Source organism: Sarcophilus harrisii, chromosome 1, assembly GCF_902635505.1.
Source record: "Sarcophilus harrisii chromosome 1, mSarHar1.11, whole genome shotgun sequence".
Taxonomy (NCBI): domain Eukaryota; kingdom Metazoa; phylum Chordata; class Mammalia; order Dasyuromorphia; family Dasyuridae; genus Sarcophilus; species Sarcophilus harrisii.
The window spans coordinates 561,612,051-561,630,191 of record NC_045426.1 but is presented as its reverse complement, the minus strand read 5'-3'; the positions used below and the strand labels follow the sequence as shown (position 1 = coordinate 561,630,191).

Genomic DNA, 18,141 nt, shown 5'->3' with positions numbered 1-18,141 from the left:
ACCAATCACAGACACTGAAATTTAAAACAGTTTCTTTGCTGGGATGGAGTGATGGTGGGATAACTGCACTCGTTGCAGCTGCAAAGTACCCATCTTATATCAACAAGTTGGTAATTTGGGGAGCAAATGCCTATGTTACTGATGAGGATGAAATGATTTATCATGGTAGGTTCAATAAAGAAAAGATTTCCATAACAAATGAAGCTATTCTCTTTCCATTTCATTTTTTATCTATGGTAATTGATCATTTAATACCTGTGCATCTTATTCCCTAGTTTTAAAGTAGAAATAATATCTAAAAAGTAATTACACTAGGTCAATGATTTAAATTTTCCATTTTTTATTTTGAAAGTATAATTATGAAAAGGAAGTATGAAGTGATAGAAAGTAGGCAGACCTTAGGGGCAGGAAGATCTGATCTCAAACCCTGCCTCTCAGACATAGAAGTTGTTAGTAGGTTATTTAATATGGTGTTCCTCAGCACATTTAAACTATAAATTACAAATGAATTGCTAGAGACCTTAAGAAATCATCCAGAATAGTCATCTGGTATCATCAATAAAGAAACAATACATGGAAAGATTAAGATTTTTTTAAGATCATATGGAGGCTAAATAACAGAGCCAGAATGCTAGGATTTAAAATCAGATATTTTCACTCCAAATCCAATTAATTATTCTTCTCCTATTACCATTAAGGAAAAGGGATATGAGTTCCTTAAATGAAAAGCAACCATTGAAATTGACATACAAATTAATTATTTAGATGTTTGTGATACCATACATTCTTAAGACCAGTGACTCAATTATCAATTAAAAGGTTTCCTGATTTATTTATCCATTTAACCAAGTATTAATTAAATACCCAAGATTCAGAAGGACTAGATTCAAATATTGGCTTTACTACTTACTGTTGGCAATCTTATAAAGTCATTTAACCTTCTAATGGTTTAAATAGGGTTTTTAATACATGATAATGACACCTTTCCCATTTTGTTATTTGTTTCATCAAGCATTTCATGTAACTTAACATCTGATAGGTCTTTAACTGAAATATTCCATCTAACTCAGTTTCTTCATCAAAAAAATATATTGAACAAAATTATGTCCAAAGTTCCTTTTGATTCTAAATCAATAATTATGTGTGCAAATCATCATGCTAGGCAGTGAAGATTTAATTTTGAATTATCTTCTAGCTCTGTTCCCCTTCCCCCTCCTTATCTCTCCCCAATCCCTTCATACCCACCCCCCACCCCTGAAATAAACTTTCAAATTATACTTTTGGACAAACTGACTTTAAAATGTGTTTAGCTATGTACATTTATTCTATTCACGTATTTATTGAATACTTGTTAGAAGGCTAGCACTGTGCTGTGCATTTTATACTTTTTTTAATCAGTGACATAGAGAATTCATATAAGCATTATCCATTTTTAGATGGTGGAAACGAAGTTCTTTTTCAAAATTCCATGTTAACTGTATTCAGTTAACAGTATTCTGGCTCTTCAATATCTTTATTATTACATAAATTTGTCATTGTAGTTTTGTATGAAGAGCAAAAGAAGCAACTGAACTTACTTCCTTTTTTTTTTTTTTTTTTTTTAGAAATGTAATTTTTAGTTATAAATTTAGTTTCCTTATGTCATACACCCTCTTGTGAACAGTTGTAGTACTTTGTACCTATATATTTCTTTGGTGGTAAGAAATAGTTTTTATTATTTTTTTTCTGTATAAATACTGTATTAAAATAACTAGGTCTTTAAAAAGTCTTTTTTTAAATTGAATTAAGACTTTATTTCAGAATTGTGACTAAAAATGTTATCTCAGGAACTGTAAATATTATACTTTTTTCTATGTATCTTTTTTTTATTAATTTTTAAAAACAGGACTCATGACCCAAAAAGGTGAAGAGCCTGCCTTCTAAGTTATTGAGGCCAGCACCAAGAATACCCATTATAATATCTATCTCCTCCACAAGTAGTTATACAGCCTGTTTTTGAAGGCATCTAAGTAATGGGGAACTTATTACCACTGAGGCAGCTCACTACATCTTTGTTTTTTAAAAGTTTTTAATGAATTTTATTTTCCCCAAGTACATGTTAAAACAATTTTAAGTTTTGAGTTCGAAAAATTCTATCCCTCTCCCCTCCTGAGATGATGGTAAGCAATCAGATATAGTAAACTAAGTCTTAAATATCTATATACATATATATAATTCCCCTTTTACTTAGATGAGAATAATTAAAGACATTTTTTTTCCTGAATAGTATATTCAAATATAGAAAATCTAATCCAAAGACTCAAGGGTCTTTGTTTTAGGCTAAAGTTTCCTATTTGTAAGGTACATATTACAACTAAGTTGTTGTTTCTTTTTGGGGTTTTTTTTCAGGTATCAGAGATGTTTCAAAGTGGAGTGAGAGAACAAGAAAACCTCTGGAAGCACTATATGGATATGAATACTTAGCCAAAACCTGTGAGAATTGGGTAGATGGAATATTGCAGTTTAAAGACCTACCAGATGGTAAGTTACATGAAATGCCTGATAGAACAAATAACAAAATAGAAAATTATCATTACCATATATTAAATATCCTATTTAAACCATTAAAAATAGTAGAGAAAAAGCTGCCATTATTGTCTTGTAATAATTCATAGGTCTTTTTAAAACATAATTTCAGTAATATTCCAAAATGGTTTGTAATGTTCTTTTGTCCGGTTTTCCTGGAGATCTCTGGGGGCAGCCTTCATTTCAGTTCAGTAATCACTGAGAACAGCCAGGTGTTAAAGTCTAAATCCTTTATTGTCTCCTTGCCTGGGGCTGGGCAGCTTTCTTAGAGGCCTTCTGGAGTCTTGATTTCAGTGGAGAAAATGAAGGAGGAGAGCCTGCCACCAAGAGCCTGACCAAAGACCAAATGAATCTTTCTCCTTGGTACTGAGAGCTTGACCTCCCTCCCCTAGTCCTTTGTCTTCTCTGTCTCTCTGAATCTCTGAATCAACCTGGCTGAGGCTTCTACTTTATATGCTCTACACTGAGTATAAACCAATAATTATATCACTAGGAAACCATTATTTGTTGTAAGATTAAATCAATCATACTGAATTTAGAGAACTATTAAGATCCCTGCTAAACTAGACAACCATTGTCTCATCAATTCCACTTAGTACCTTGTAAGTATCCTTATTTCAAGTTCAGAGTTCTGGCCCATTACAATGATTTGCCATAAGTTACATGTTCCAAATGTGATAACTTTATTTTTCCTAATGCCCAAAACTTTGTAGGTTCATGTACCAGAAAATGTATTTTCAGAAATAACTTTTTTCCTTCTCTTGATACTATTTTCTTGTTAGTGGCAAAATATATATTGAATATTTAATATATCTGTGAGTATTTAATATATTTATGTTCAAATTGCACATAGGTAATCTTAAAAACAAATCAAGAACATGAGAAAATAAGAACAGGGCATGAATACCAGAATTTTTTGCTGCTTTATTAGATGTTCACTTAGGCAGAATTGAGATTAGATTCTTTATCCAAAGAAGGTAAATGTGTCTAACAAAGACTTTAGCAGAATTACAACTGAAAAAACAATTAGTCACATTAGTTTAGTAGAAATTCAACTTAATTTCATAAGTGATTATGAAATACTACGCTCTGTCCAGCAAAGCTCTGTCATATATAGAGGATATAAAGACAAAAATATTTATTGGAGGCAAAATTTACAGAAATGAGTATCATACAAATTATCTTGTATTTAATTTGAAGAGACAAAGAATATAAACAAGGAGTAACAGATTTCATGAAGGCTTTATGTACCTGAGCTGAGCCTTAAAAAAAAGATTAAATTTCTGAAAGGTAGAAAAATGAGGAAAGCAGGACATTCCATGCTGAGGGACAGCTTGTGATCCTTGGAATTTAGGAGCTAAAATGTCATGATTAGAATACAAGTACTTGGCCTGTTTGACTGAACTTATGTAAAGAGAAGTAATATAGAGGGCAGAAGTGGACTTTTCAGCCCAGTAGGACCTTACATCTGCTGCTTTGCCTGGTTTCAACTATTTCCTTCCCCCCTACCCCGCAATATATCACTTTCGATTAGACAATACAACCAAGAGGGTGTTTATACGGGTCAGCGAGTCTTTGAGTCTGTGAGTGTGTGTATGTGTGTATGTGTGTGTATGTGTGTGCATGTGTATCCATGGAACAAAATGCTCCTCCCAGGATATGCTCATCTTTTCTAAACTCACGGTCATGCTGTTAACTTAAACCTTGATTGATATCATCTGACTCTGCTTCCTTTTCCTTTGGATTGGAAGCCTACATGGCGGAGCACCAAATTCCTCACAGTTACCGTCCTTTAAAGACATTCTGCATCTGCTGCTCTGTCTAGTTTCAGCTCCATGGGACAAGATACCCATTGGTTCTCCTGCACCTTTCCTTTCTCTTTTTATCTGTTGTTCCCTCTTCCTCCTCCCCATTACATTGTAAGCTTTAAGTGTCTGAAACAGAATTTGAACTCGGGTCCTCCTGACTTCAGGGCTGGTGCTGTATCCACTGTGCCACCTAATGGCCCCACATTATAAGCTTCTTAAGGACAGGGACTGTATTCATTGTTATCCTTAGTGCTTAGCATAGAACCTAGTAAATAATAAGCACTTAATAAATATTTATTGAATAAGATTGGAAAAAAAATTAAAGCTAGACTGTGGAAGTCATGAAATTTCAGGCTAAAGATTATGTCTTAGACGTAATGGGGAACATCTTCTAACATATCTTGTGCAGAGAAGTGACTTGATCATTCAACCTATACCTCAGGAAGATTATTTTGACAACTGTACAGAGAGATTAAAGATATTGTAGGCTACTGTCATGGAGAACGTGAGAAGGGGTGAGGTCCTGAAGTAGGAAAGCAGCCATGAATGGAGAAAAAGGGACAAATACAAGAGATGGAAAGGTAGAGTTGATATGACTTGGTAACTCATTGGATATGAGAGATTAGATAGAGGGAAGAGTCAAAGTCTATGAAGTTGGGATACTGGGAAAGATAGTGGTTCTTTTCTCTCCCATTTAATCTAAGAAAGAGAGGTCATAATCTCACCTTATGTTATTTTCACCTCACCAACCGCTTCTGAGTTAGAACAGGACTTCTCTCTTGTGTATTCTTTTGAAAGAGAAAATTATCATTAATGTATATCTCTTTGCCAGAGTTGTAATTTTTTTACCTTTCCCTCTCATCTTTTCCCCACTTGCTGGGCATTCTGTAGTATATATTTGTAACACTATAAATTCTGTTTTCACCCCTTATTTTCATACCCTTCCCCAAAATCACCTTCTAGATTTCCTCAAGTGAGAGTTGCCCCAGAATATGAAATGCTCTTCTGTACCTAATCTTTTTAATAAGAAATACCTTAAAGAACTGTTTTGTAATTTTTCTTATTATTCATTGATGCTAATGAGGTCAAATTTGTATTAGAAACTTTAGGTTGTTATCCATGTTTTGTACAATTGTATATAGGATTTTGAGCCATTGATTTTATTGATGATTCTTTGCTTGGATTTTTTTAATTTTGTGAATTGCTTCTTTTTTCCCTACATCACAGCTACTCTGTATTGTATCTAACGTGGTAGACATACATAGGCAGATTCACTCTTTTCATTGCCATTTAAAATTCTCTTGATTAGCTTTGTAAGAATCTAGGCAAATACATTTTATAAATCCTTGCCAGATCCACTCCATTCCTGGCCAAGAACTTTTCTATCATATTTTAAGCTATGGTCCAGAAATCTAAAACCTACTCTTGGATACTCTATTCTTAATAGCTGTTCTCTTCCCACTTGTGTTGTTATCTATAACTAATAAACACTACAGATATGGTCTGAATGAACTAGACAGTGAGATGATCACCTCCCTAATCTTGTCTATTATTTCAAGCTTGCATTATTGGGTTTTGTCTGTTGTATTATACTACTGACTTACTAAACTTTTAGTCCAAAAAAGTTGTTTTTTTTTTCATATTAGTTACTTTTAATTATTCCTCCCTATGTTGTATTTGTGAAAAAAGTAATAAATCTTATTTTAAGAAATTGTTAATTCTTATGTTACTATGGAACATCTCCTTTTCCTTTAGGTAATAGGGGCCGAGTTTACCATCTGAAGTCTCTGATTTAATATCATCAAAAGTACTATGCTACTCATTCTTTCAAGAGAGATCTAATTGAGCCCTGAGTTCAAGTTATTCTGAGAGATAGAGAGAGAGAGAAAGAGAGCGTTATTCATATAACCTAATTTTAAATTAGTAGCTCCCAGGAGAAATTTTTAACTTCTCATCCAAAGATTGTAGAGACCTAGCATAGTCACTGAAATGCAAAATCCTTCAGGGCCATCCTACTATATACATTGATCTTAAGTAATCATATGTTCACAGATGATACTATTGACCTGATTTAGAAAAAAGACATATTCTTCTACACTCTCTCAGATATACTTTCTCATCTCAAATGCTACAGAGCTACTTTTCTCCTAGGGAATTATCTCATTAGTCCATGAAAACTTGCAGAAGGATCAAGAATGGGCTCTCTCTGTCTCTCTCTGACTCTCTCACAAACATGTATGTTTGTGTGTGTGTGTGTCCATTTATATATTGGCACAGTAGAAGGAGCAATGGATTTGGAATAAAGAAGATTTATCTGACCTTAGACACTTATTAGCTATGTGACCTTGGGGAAGTCATTTAGCCCTGTTTGCCTTAGTTCCTCATCAGTAAAATGAGCTGGAGTTCACAGTTTTGAGAGCATCTAAAACATTATTTTGGGCTTTAATTTTATTTAAGTTTGAGTTACATATTTAACAACTGAGTTGATATACTATTGAAAACTAGAGTCATATTAGCATTCTAAGTACAAATGAAGCAACATAAAAGAGCTTATAGCTAGATGGAAGGACAGCTCTAGTCTGTCATGTGAATTGGCATGATTTCTAACTCACTGGATAATTCATTGATATTCTGTGCCTGCTTATGAAGTTGCTTCTTACATTCAATTCCGGCTGTGCCATTTATTCTGCTGATTCAAGTTTTCTTTTTGTGCTCAGCCATTTTTCTACATTATTCCCTCCCACCATTTATTTTTAATATTTTTTCATTCTAACTTGACTTTTATGATTCTTTGCTCTGTGTAAGGTCTCTCCTTTTTTGGACTTATGATTTTCTTATTATTAATTCTTGTCTGATTTTGTTAAATACAACAGTTAATCCATATGAGCATATCTTATAGGTCTCCTTACTTGCATTGCTTCTAGTTCTTTAGTTGTTTCAGTTGTTTTATGTTGTTTTATGATTTTCTTGACCTTGCTCATTTTCTGTTATAATTTTTGTTGTGTGTATATTTATGATTGTGGTGGATTTCTCTAAGTTTCTCTTCCTTCTCTTTTGGATTTCTCTATATTTTGTGGGTTTGTGACCTTTCACTCTGCTTTTTTAGCTAAAAAATCTTTTCTCTTCCTCCTTAATCTCCTTGATCTCTCTGTACCAGATGATACCTTTTCATTTGGTATCTGTGACACTCCATGCTTGTGGTTTACCTTCTTGCTTTCTGACTACTGTTTGTCTTAATTTTTCTGATTCCTTATCATCTTCCTGTCCCTGCTTCCTATAATCAGATAAATTTTATTTGTGCCATTGTCACAAAAAAGGACCGAGAATGATCCTGATCCTGAAGCTCATTAGGTTACTCTAAAAAAGGATTTAGATTGAGAGGAAGAGGTAGATGTGCTAAAAAGAAATTCCGGATGTGGGTGTTCACAAAATCATGGAAAACTAACCTTTTTTTTCTCTAAAACATACTCAGGGACACAAAGGTTTCCTTTCCCTACCCAGCTAGGAACCAGCATTTGCTACAATTCTAACTAGTTTATTCATCACTAGTAGTAACAATGTGGAGAATATATTTTTCTCAATCTATAATTATAAAAATAAGTCAGAGAAAATATGTTGTTCTTAGGAAGATCAATACTCAGTTTTCTGCTTTTTTATTATATAATTATGTGGTATTTTTTTTGGTTCAGCTTTGGCTATCTATTTAGTTGGTTTTTTTGTTTTGCTATTTGTGAAATAGAAAAAAATTGACTGACTCTTGCTATAAAGTGAGACCATAATAGAGGTATGACAATGGTATTAAAGCTAAGGTATAAAAATTTTATACTCAAATTAAGCAATTTTTAAAGTACCAACTGCATGTAGAGCAAGTAGATGAGAAGATAAAATATTTAGTCAAGGCATGAGCCTTAGGGTCATTCCCCCTAGTACAGACCCAAAAATGTGCTTCCAAGTAAATTTCCTGTAATAACTAGCATTTAAATAATTGACATTGGTTATAGTTAGAGCATAATTTTAACTTCATTTGTTTTTCAGGTAACATTTGTCGACATTTGTTACCCCTTGTCAAGTGTCCAACTTTAATAATACATGGTGAGAAAGATCCTTTGGTTCCACGTTTTCATGCAGATTATATCCATAAACATGTTAAAGGTTCCCGGTAAGTCATTATTCATGGTTTTAGTAATCCATTGCTAACTGTATAAGAAGAAAAATCAAAAAAACTGTTATAAGGAAAAAATGCAGTGAAAAATATTGACATTGTCAGTACTGCTTTCTTTAAATTTTTACCATGAATCAACCAATAGCATTTATCTAGTGGGCTTCAGTAATATGGGAGCAAAAAACATCCTCTTCTTGGTGGGTCTTGGTCTCAAAGTCTGTAAAACTGCATTCAAGTACCACCACTGAAAAAAATATTGTTTGACTTTGGGAGAAAATATTGGGGAAGTTTTTTAACTTCTCAGTGGCCTCAAACAACTCTCTGTAAACCCATAAGTTAAAGAGTAGGAGCTGATCTGCATTGGCTGGAGGGGCTTCCTTATACCAATGAACTCACACAGGTCCAGGCCAAAATACAAATAAAAACAGCAGTAGCCATGGATAGCAGTCCAATTGGCCTTCAAACTATTTAGTAGAGCTTATAACTCCTTTGGAGGCCTAACCTCTGATATGTATGGACAACATCCACATTGTTTTCCTTACCTCATTCTCTTAATGTTATCAACTCTGTTTTGGCTTCAATTATTATCCATTATCTGCAGTAACTACCAATATATGTTTAAAAGATATTGGGGGAAAATATATATGCATATTGAAAGCTAATTTCTCTAAGAAATAAACATTTTTAAGAAAAAATGGTTGTCATGTACTTATTTCTACAGTAAAATTCCACTACTGTGAACCTCACTTTAACATTTTTTCTCTTTTTCATAGTATATTTAAATATCCTCTCTTACTGACAATTAGATGTTCTTAAGCTTCAAAATTACATGGTTTGGTTCTTTTAACTCCCACAATAAATTCAATGTAGTTTCTTAAATTTCTAAGTTCAATAGGAATCAGTTTGCAAAATAAATCTAATGTAGAAATTCCATTCTAGATCTATTTTCTAGCAAAAGAATAAATTGTCATACTGTACTCAAAATTCAGATTTTTTTTTTTAAATAAGAGTTTAATTTTGGAAGATAATTTTCAAACTGAAATATACTTTGAAATAAGTTTTGACCATATACCACTAACTATCCTAGGAGATAACCTATGAGTATATACCATTAAAAGTTAAGAGTTGCTTTGCCATTAAAAAAAAACAGGCTTTGAAATAATATTGTCTTGACCACCCACTCCACCATGTATGCCTTCTACATCATATAGCAGAATATGACAGTCACTCAACTAACAATCATTTATTAAGTGCCTACTATATATATATATATATATATATATATATATATATATATATATATATATATATAGAGAGAGAGAGTAAGTGCACAGGCACTGTGCAAAGCTATAGAGATACAAAGAAAAGAAAAATAAAAATGTCCCTCCTCTCAAAATCTCATGAGACAGTCTCATTACAGTCTAATGGGAAAGACAACATGCATACAGGACATATATAGGATAACTTGGATATAATCTCAGAGGATGAGTAGGTGGCAGAGGGGATAAAGTGCCAGACCTGGAGTCAGGAAGGCTTGTCTTCCTGAATTCAAATCTGGCCTCTTATATTTTCTATAAGATTATGTGATCTTGGCAAGTCACTTTACACTCTTTGCTTCAATTTTGTCATTTGTAAAATGAGTTGGAGAAAGAAATGGCAAACAAACCCCTTTAATATCTTTGCCAAGAAACCCCCAGAGAGTAGATGTGTTTGAAAAATAAACAATAATACAGTCTCAGAGAGAAGGCCTTGAGACTCAGGACTGCCAATAGCTTTTTGAGAAGGTAGGACTTTGGCTGAGACTTGAAGGAAAGCAGAGAAACTAAAAGAAGGAGAGCATTCTAAGCATGAGAAACAGTCACTAAAAGTGCTTGGAGATGGGAGATAGAGCATCAGTGTGAAAAGAATCAGTGTCATGAGACTACAAAGGATGGGAGGGAGTGGAATAAGGTAAAAGAAGAATGGAAAGGTAGAAAGGAGCTAGGTTATAAAGAGCATTAAAGGCCAGAGGATTTTATATTTGATTCTGAAGGAAATGAACTAGAGTTGATTGAATGTGGGAAGGGGAAGAGGTAATATGGTCAGACTTGAATTTTAGGAAGATGCATTTGACAACTAAGTAAAGGACTGGAGTGGGAAGAAACTAGACTAAGTAGAAACCTGTAGCAATAGTCTAGGTGTGAGATGATGAGGGCTTCCACTAGAGTCAGTGTTAGAGAAGGAGATGAATACAAGATATGTTAGTAAAATAGAAACTGTAGCTTTTGGCAACTTACTGATTTGGGGGATCGAGAATGAGTTGAAGGTGACACTCAGTCAAGAGTTAGAAAAATAGTTGTACTTTTGATAGTATTAGGGAAATTAGGAAGGGGGAGGGTTGAGGGAAAAGATACTAAATTCAGTTTTAGACATGTTAAGTTTAAGAAGTCTGTAAGATAGGCATTTTGAGATGTCTAAAAGGCAGTTGGATTTGAAAGACTGGAGGTCAAGACAGATTAGGGCTGGATAAATAAAGCTGAGAATCATTTGCATAGAGGTGATAATTGAATTTATAGGAATTGAGATCCCCAAGAAAAATAACTCAGAGGAAAACTTAGAGCCTTGGAGGACACCTGTGGTTAGTGGGTGTGACATGAATGAAAATACAGTAAAAGAGACAAAAGGAGGGGTCAGGCAGGTAGAAGAAAAACCAGAAGAGAGCAATATCATGAAAATCCAAGCAGAAAAGAGTATCAAGAAGAAAAGGGTGATTGACAGTACCAGAAGCTGCAGAAAACTCAAAAAGGATGAGGACTAAGAAAAAAACCATTAGGTTAGGCAATTAAGAGTTCATTGGTAACTATGGAGAAAGGTGCTTCAGTGGAAATATGAAGTTAGAGGCCAAAAGGCAGAGAGCAAAGAAGGGAATGAGAGAAGAGTAAGTAGAGACAACATTTGTAGATAAGAGGAGGTTAGCCACCAAAAGGAGGAGAAATATAATATGATAGGAGAGAGAAAATATGGATGGATCAAGCCAGGGTTTGATGATGGGGATGGAAATGGGCAAACAGAAGAGATGGTGGTAGTTTTTTGATCCATTTTTAAAAAATTTATTATTATCTTTTATTATTATTATAGTAACTTTTTATTGACAGAATCCACGCCAGGGTAAATTTTTTTTACAACATTATCCCTTGCACTCACTTCTGTTCCGATTTTTCCCTCCCACCCTCCACCTCCTCCCCAGTCCTATATATATTGAATATGTCCTAGTATATCCTAGATACAATGTATGTGTGCAGATCCAAACAGTTTTCTTGTTGCACAGGGAGAATTGGATTCAGAAGGTAAAAATAATCCGGGAAGAAAAACTAAAATGCAAACAGTTTACACTCATTTCCCAATGTTCTTTCTTTGGGTGTAGCTGCTTCTGTCCATCATTGATCAATTGAAACTGAATAGGTCTCTTTGTCAAAGAAATCCACTTCCATCAGATTACATCTTCATACAGTATTTTGATCCATTTTTAATCCAAAATGAAGAATTAAATTACTAGTTACCACATTACCTTTTTTAAACTTTTTTTTAAAATAAAAGGACACTATACCTCTCTTAGAAGACTTCTAAGATTCTTCTGGTTCTAAATTTATAATCTAAATAACAAAAAGGGCATATTGAAAAGTCATTTCACCTACTAATATGGCAGCATGGATGCACAGAATTATAACAAGGTTCTAATGTATTTATTAACATGGTAGTCTAATTACAATCACAATTTGAAATGTGGTATAGTAAGGTAGACTAGTAGTCAGAAAGCCTAAATTCTAGTCCTATAGCTTTCATTTACTGGCCTTTTGATCTCAGGCAGATCTTAACTTCACTGAGCTTCATTTTCCTTATCAGTGAAATGAGGAAACCATCTGCCCTTGCTATTTCAGAGGATTTGCAATGAAAATAAAATGAATGATTTTTTTGGTAAAAAAAAAAAAAAAAAAACTCTTTGGAAACTATAAACTACTCTATAGGTGTGAGGTTTTATGGTTCTTATTCTCTCTTTTTTTATTATAGCTTTTTATTTGCAAGATATATGCATGGGTAATTTTGCAGCATTGACAATTGCAAAACCTTTTGTTCCAATTTTTCTCCTCACTCCTTCCCCAGATGGCAGGTAGATCAATACATGTTAAATATGTTAAAGTATATGTTAAATACAATATATGTATACATGTCCATACAGTTATTTTGCTGCAGAAGAAGAATCGGACTTTGAAATAGTGTACAATTAACCTGTGAAGGAAATCAAAAATGCAGACAGACAAAAATAGTGATTGGGAATTCTATGTAGTGGTTCACACTCATTTCCCAGAGTTCTTTTGCTGGGTGTAGCTGGTTCTATTCATTATTGAACAAATGGAACTGATTTGGTTCATCTCATTGTTGAAGAGAGCCACATCCATCAGAATTGATCATCATATAGTATTGTTGTTGAAGTGTATAATGATCTCCTGGTCCTGCTCATTTCACTCAGCATCAGTTGATGTAAGTCTCTCTAAGTCTCTTTGTATTCATCCTGCTGGTCATTTCTTACAGAACAATAATATTCCATAACATTCATATACCACGATTTATTCAGTCATTCTCCAATTGATGGGCATCCACTCAGTTTCCAGTTTCTGGCCACTACAAAGAGGTCTGTATGGCTCTTATTCTCAAGAAGTTTATGATAGATAACAAAAATAAATTTTGTTTAACATTTTTATCAGGAACTTGGCTAACAGCATAGATCATAAAATTTGTAGATGACACAAACTTAAAAGGAATAAATAGTTCCCATGCTAGATGATGGAGTCAGGATCCTGATTACTAATAGGTTATAACATTGAGCTTAATCTTATAAAATTTAATTTAATATAAATGGTCTTACAATTGTTGAGGTTGTGTATTCTTCATTCTTGAAGAGGACATGACATTAGGGAGGTGATACTATGGTATGCAAGTGAATTGGATTTAAGTGAGGGAGGAATGGATCATCAGTCTCATTTTCTCCTCTGGAAAAAGTGGAATCTGAGTCCAGTAGCAAGATATAGATCAGGATGATAGGGTTTTATCCTTGGTTTCAAAAGATAGTTTTGCAAATACAAGATGGAGAATGACAAAAAAAAATTTGTTTGGAAAATATTTGGGATTTTAGTGGACTACAGGATATATGTGTGTGTGTGTGTTTGTAGTTATACACATCTCTGTCTCTCTATATATCTATATATACATATATAGATATACATATAATATATGTATATATTTCAACAGGAACATAAGACGTCCAAAAAAGGGAGGTTGGGGGAGACCTAATGCAAAGCAGCCTTATGCTACATTAAGGGAGGAATAGTTTCCAAAGGAGATGAATAGTCTTTAGTGTATCTACTATCAGATGAGACCACTAGGTGGTAAAGTAGATCCAGTGCTACATCTGAAGTCAGGAAAATTACTTTTCCTGAGTTCAAAAGACACTTACTAACTGTGATCCTGGGCAAGTCAATTAGCCCAGTTTGCCTCAGTTCCTCTTCTGTAAAAATGAGCTGGAGAAAGAAATGGCAAACCACTCTAGTGTCTTTGCCAAGAAAATTCCAGATGGAGCCAGGAGGAATCAGATATAACTGAACTATTGAACAACAGCTGTCAGGTGATCAAGGTTAAGGTAATGTATTCAGTTTTGAAAGCTATATTTTCAGATTTCCATAAGTTGGTGAGCATCCAGGGAACAGCAACCAGGATGAGTCAGGACCTCAAGTTCTTGTCATAACATGGATCAGATAAAAGAAATAATGTCTTAAAGAAAAGAAGATTTAGAGAAACTAAATCTTTTACTATATCTACTTTCAGGGTTTTAGGCTTTGGCTACAGGGTAGCAGCCAGCTGGCATAATCTGACAGTGTAATTTTGTTTCCATTAGGTTATGGGACTAGACTTAAATTTGACTGCTACATCAAGTCTGACTACCTTGTATCTGTACTTCTATACTCAGGGTGAGTCATAAACCTTAGGTACACAACAAAAAAAGATTACTCTCTTAACTAGGTGGTGTAGAGTAAACAAAGGGCCTGTGTTTCTATGGGCAGCAAAGTGGGTAGAGCACTGGACTTGTAATCAGAAAGACTCATCTTCATGTGTTCAAATCCTAGCTCAGACACTTAGTAGCTGTGTAGTCCTGGGCAAGGCACCTAACCCTATTTGCCTCAGTTCCTCATCTGTTAATGAACTGGAGAAGGAAATGGCAAACCACTCCAGGATCTTTGCCAAGGAAAATTTGGGCTTATGAAAAATCAAACATGACAACACAACAATTTGATTTCTGTTCTGCTTTTTGTTTATGCAGAGACATTTTCTAACTATAGGCTTGAAGATCTCTGGGCTAGGAAAAAATTGACAATCTTGCTATATTGCTCCTAGAACTTATCTTATGCTGGGAGCTAATCAATATAAGAAATACACAGGTCTAGATCTATCACAAAAGTTTATGAGAATTAAGATTAAATTTATACAATCCATCCTTTGGCAAATTAAACACATTGTCACAGATTCCTTTGACAAGTGGAAAAGGCAGGGTGGAAGGGAGAATAAGGACTGGCAGGTCATCTACATCCTTCCCTTCCTTTTGCCTCCCATACAGCCACATTTTTGACCAGAGTTCTGGCCACCCAAGCCATTAGTCCTTTTAACTTTTACTTCTGCCTCTAGGATTGAGATTGGGAAACATCTGTCCTCAGTCATTTTCATTTGCTCCAATGTTGATACTGTCCCCACTGCCAGGCCTCCTTCTTCACTATTTGGTATTTTTTCCTCTCTACTTATGTGCTCTTTTCAAGTTCTGCCTCCATCCCCAAAGTCCTGTGAATCATCCTAACTTTGAATGAATTACATAATTCCAAATCCTTATGTAGGTCCAGGACATTTCACATTACTCCCTTCTCCCTGCAGAGAAGAAATTTCAGCTATAATAAAGATTATTTCATTCAACATGTATGACCACTTTGGAGATAAACAATTTTTTTCTTCTAGAAATTGTATTTGACAGAGATTCAGAGAAGTCTAGGCTATTTAGCCTGGAAAAAGAAAAGACTCAAAATGTGCTAGCTATCCTCAATTATTTAAGGCTTGCTATATAGAAATCAGATTATTAAATTTGCTCTAATTTGCCCTCAGTAGAAATAATTGGGAATAGTGAAAGTTGCAAAGAACCACATGTCAGCTTGTTGTAAAGAAAATCTTCCTAACAATTAGCACTACCCAGAAGTGAGATGGGCCATCATGGGAAGTATTGAATCCCCTGCCCCTTTGCCCAAATAAAAATGTTCAAGTCAAGGCTAGTCAATCTCTTTTTAGTATGTCATAGAACAATTTCTGTTTCAGGTATGGCTTGTACTGGTTGGCCACTGAGATGCCTTCCATCCCCCCAGATTCTATGATTCCATGATGCTAGGTATTTGAATAAGAAATTATAGCTGGAAGTTACTGGAAGGCAGATTTCAGCTCAAAGTAAGAGGAAAAGAGAATTATCCCAAAGTAGACTGGGTTACTTAAATAAGTAATGGGTCCCTCTTCATTTGAGTTCTTCAAGTCATTCAACAAAATTTTTTTAAATTTTCAATAGTATTTTATTTTCCCAAATATATGTAAAGCTAGTTTTCAACATTCATTTTTGTAAGAATTTGTGTTTTATATTTTTCTCCCCCCACCCTTCCTTACCTCTTCCCTCCCTAAGAGAGCAAATAATCTGATACAGGCTAAATATATGCCATTCTTTTAAATATATTTCCATATTTGTAATGTGCAAGAAAGATCAGACCAAAAGATTGAAAAAACATGAAAAATAAAAACAAAAACAAATAACACCCCCCAAAAAAGGGAGAGGGATACTATGCTACTCTGATCCACATTCAGTCTCTATAGTCTCTGGATGCAAATAGCATTTTCCATCCCAAGTCAGGATGCCTTGAAATATATAGCTAATCATATTAAAATATATGATACAGAATAAATACAAAGTAACTTCATTAGGTGATGAAGAATGGAAAGGAACTAATAATTTGATCAGGAAAGGCTACTTGTAGGAGGTGATGGTCCCCTATCTTCAAAGGCTAATAGGCAGAGATAAGGTGAGAACATTCCAGAGGAACAGAGTTGAGAGATGAAATGTTATATAAGGGTAACAGAAAACCAGCCAGTTTATCTGGAACATGGTAGTGCTTTATCAGTCTAGAAAGATGGGTTGAAGCCAGACAGTAAAGGGCTTCAAATGCCAAACAGAGAAGGTTGTATTTATCTTGGAGGTATGAGAAAGCCACTAGCATTTCTTGAGCAGATGAGTACCATGGCCAGACCTGTATTTTGGAACTATCAATTTGGCAATTGTGGGTGGGAAGGATTAGAGAGACTGGATGAAAGGAGTCCAATTAGATCATTTGGGCATTAATCTAGTCCAGTGCTATCAAGTTCAAATAGAAGGGTGAATCACTAGGCTCTACTTAAAGACTTCTATAGGCCTAATAGTGACTTTAGGCTGAATATTTTACACACATACATGCATATATATGGATATATATAAAAACATGTATATATGCATGTATATATGTATGTTACATGTGTATGTGTAATATTTGTGGTTTTCTCAATCTGTGACCTGTAGATATATGTATGTAGATACCTACATATTATTAATATATCAACATATTAAAATCTGATATTCTAATCTGGTTCAGGCTACACCTGGGAGTGTTGCAGGCCCATTCTTTTTAACACCTTTTATCTCATCAGTAGATGATGAGGCTCTGAACTAGAGTGATGGCTGTATTAATATGAGGAAAGCTGTGAAAGATGTAGACTCTCAGATCCATAATAAGTGAGGACTCCTGATCAAATGCTGACTGAATGAACTAAATGGACTCTCTCTCTCTTTCTTGAAAGTCTTAGGAAACCAGGTCTAATTAATGTGTCACAGTAGATACTGTATTTTATCATACATAGAAGGCCAGATAGTTAAAGCAAGCAGGAACCCTATGGGTAATTTGAAACAAAGTTAATCTGAGGTCATATATCTTATGATGTGTGTGTGTGTGTGTGTGTGGATGTGTGTATCTTCCAGACATAATGAGAGAACAAGAAAAGAAAGCTGAGTCCTGATCAGTGGTTTGGAGTGGGGGTCCAAAGAGTCAGTCCAGAATAGGTCAAGGTATGGCATCCAGATATTCAAGATAAAGTCAGAGTCAAAAAGTCTAGATGGGTCCAGATATTTTAAAGCTAAACATAAGAATGCCAGGTATCGAGGGCAGGAGTCAGCATCCAGGATTAAAGCTAAGTATGAATGAATTGAGTGCTCACAGGGACACTGGAAATAGTATCTCAGGTATAAGTGAATGAGTTCACATAAGAGAGTTAGAACTTTTGATCCTCAGAGAAGAGCTGATTCCCTTCTCTCCTTAGTTTAGGCATTCAAGAACTGACAGATGGATATACAGGTAAACTGAATGCTTGTGGGCAGTGATTTATGGCCCAGGTAGGCCTAGGTTCATTGGAGTGTTCTGACATAGCTAGCGTCGAAGATAAGCTAGGCATCCTGTGGACATGTTCTGA

General features: G+C 34.6%; 1 protein-coding gene across 3 annotated transcripts in view; it reads left to right on the top strand.

Moving 5' to 3' along the window:
• BPHL (biphenyl hydrolase like) overlaps positions 1-18,141 on the top strand; it is a 60,105-nt gene that overhangs the window by 25,177 nt on the left and 16,787 nt on the right. For 2 of the 3 annotated variants that reach the window (XM_003760222.4, XM_012541688.1), the window contains 3 exons: positions 12-165; positions 2,389-2,520; positions 8,409-8,532. In XM_003760222.4, the coding sequence (XP_003760270.1) occupies positions 12-165; positions 2,389-2,520; positions 8,409-8,532 (410 nt within the window). Of the gene's footprint in view, positions 1-11; positions 166-2,388; positions 2,521-8,408; positions 8,533-14,464; positions 14,538-18,141 lie in introns of all 3 variants that reach the window. The other variant, XR_004231039.1, reaches the window with a different exon arrangement.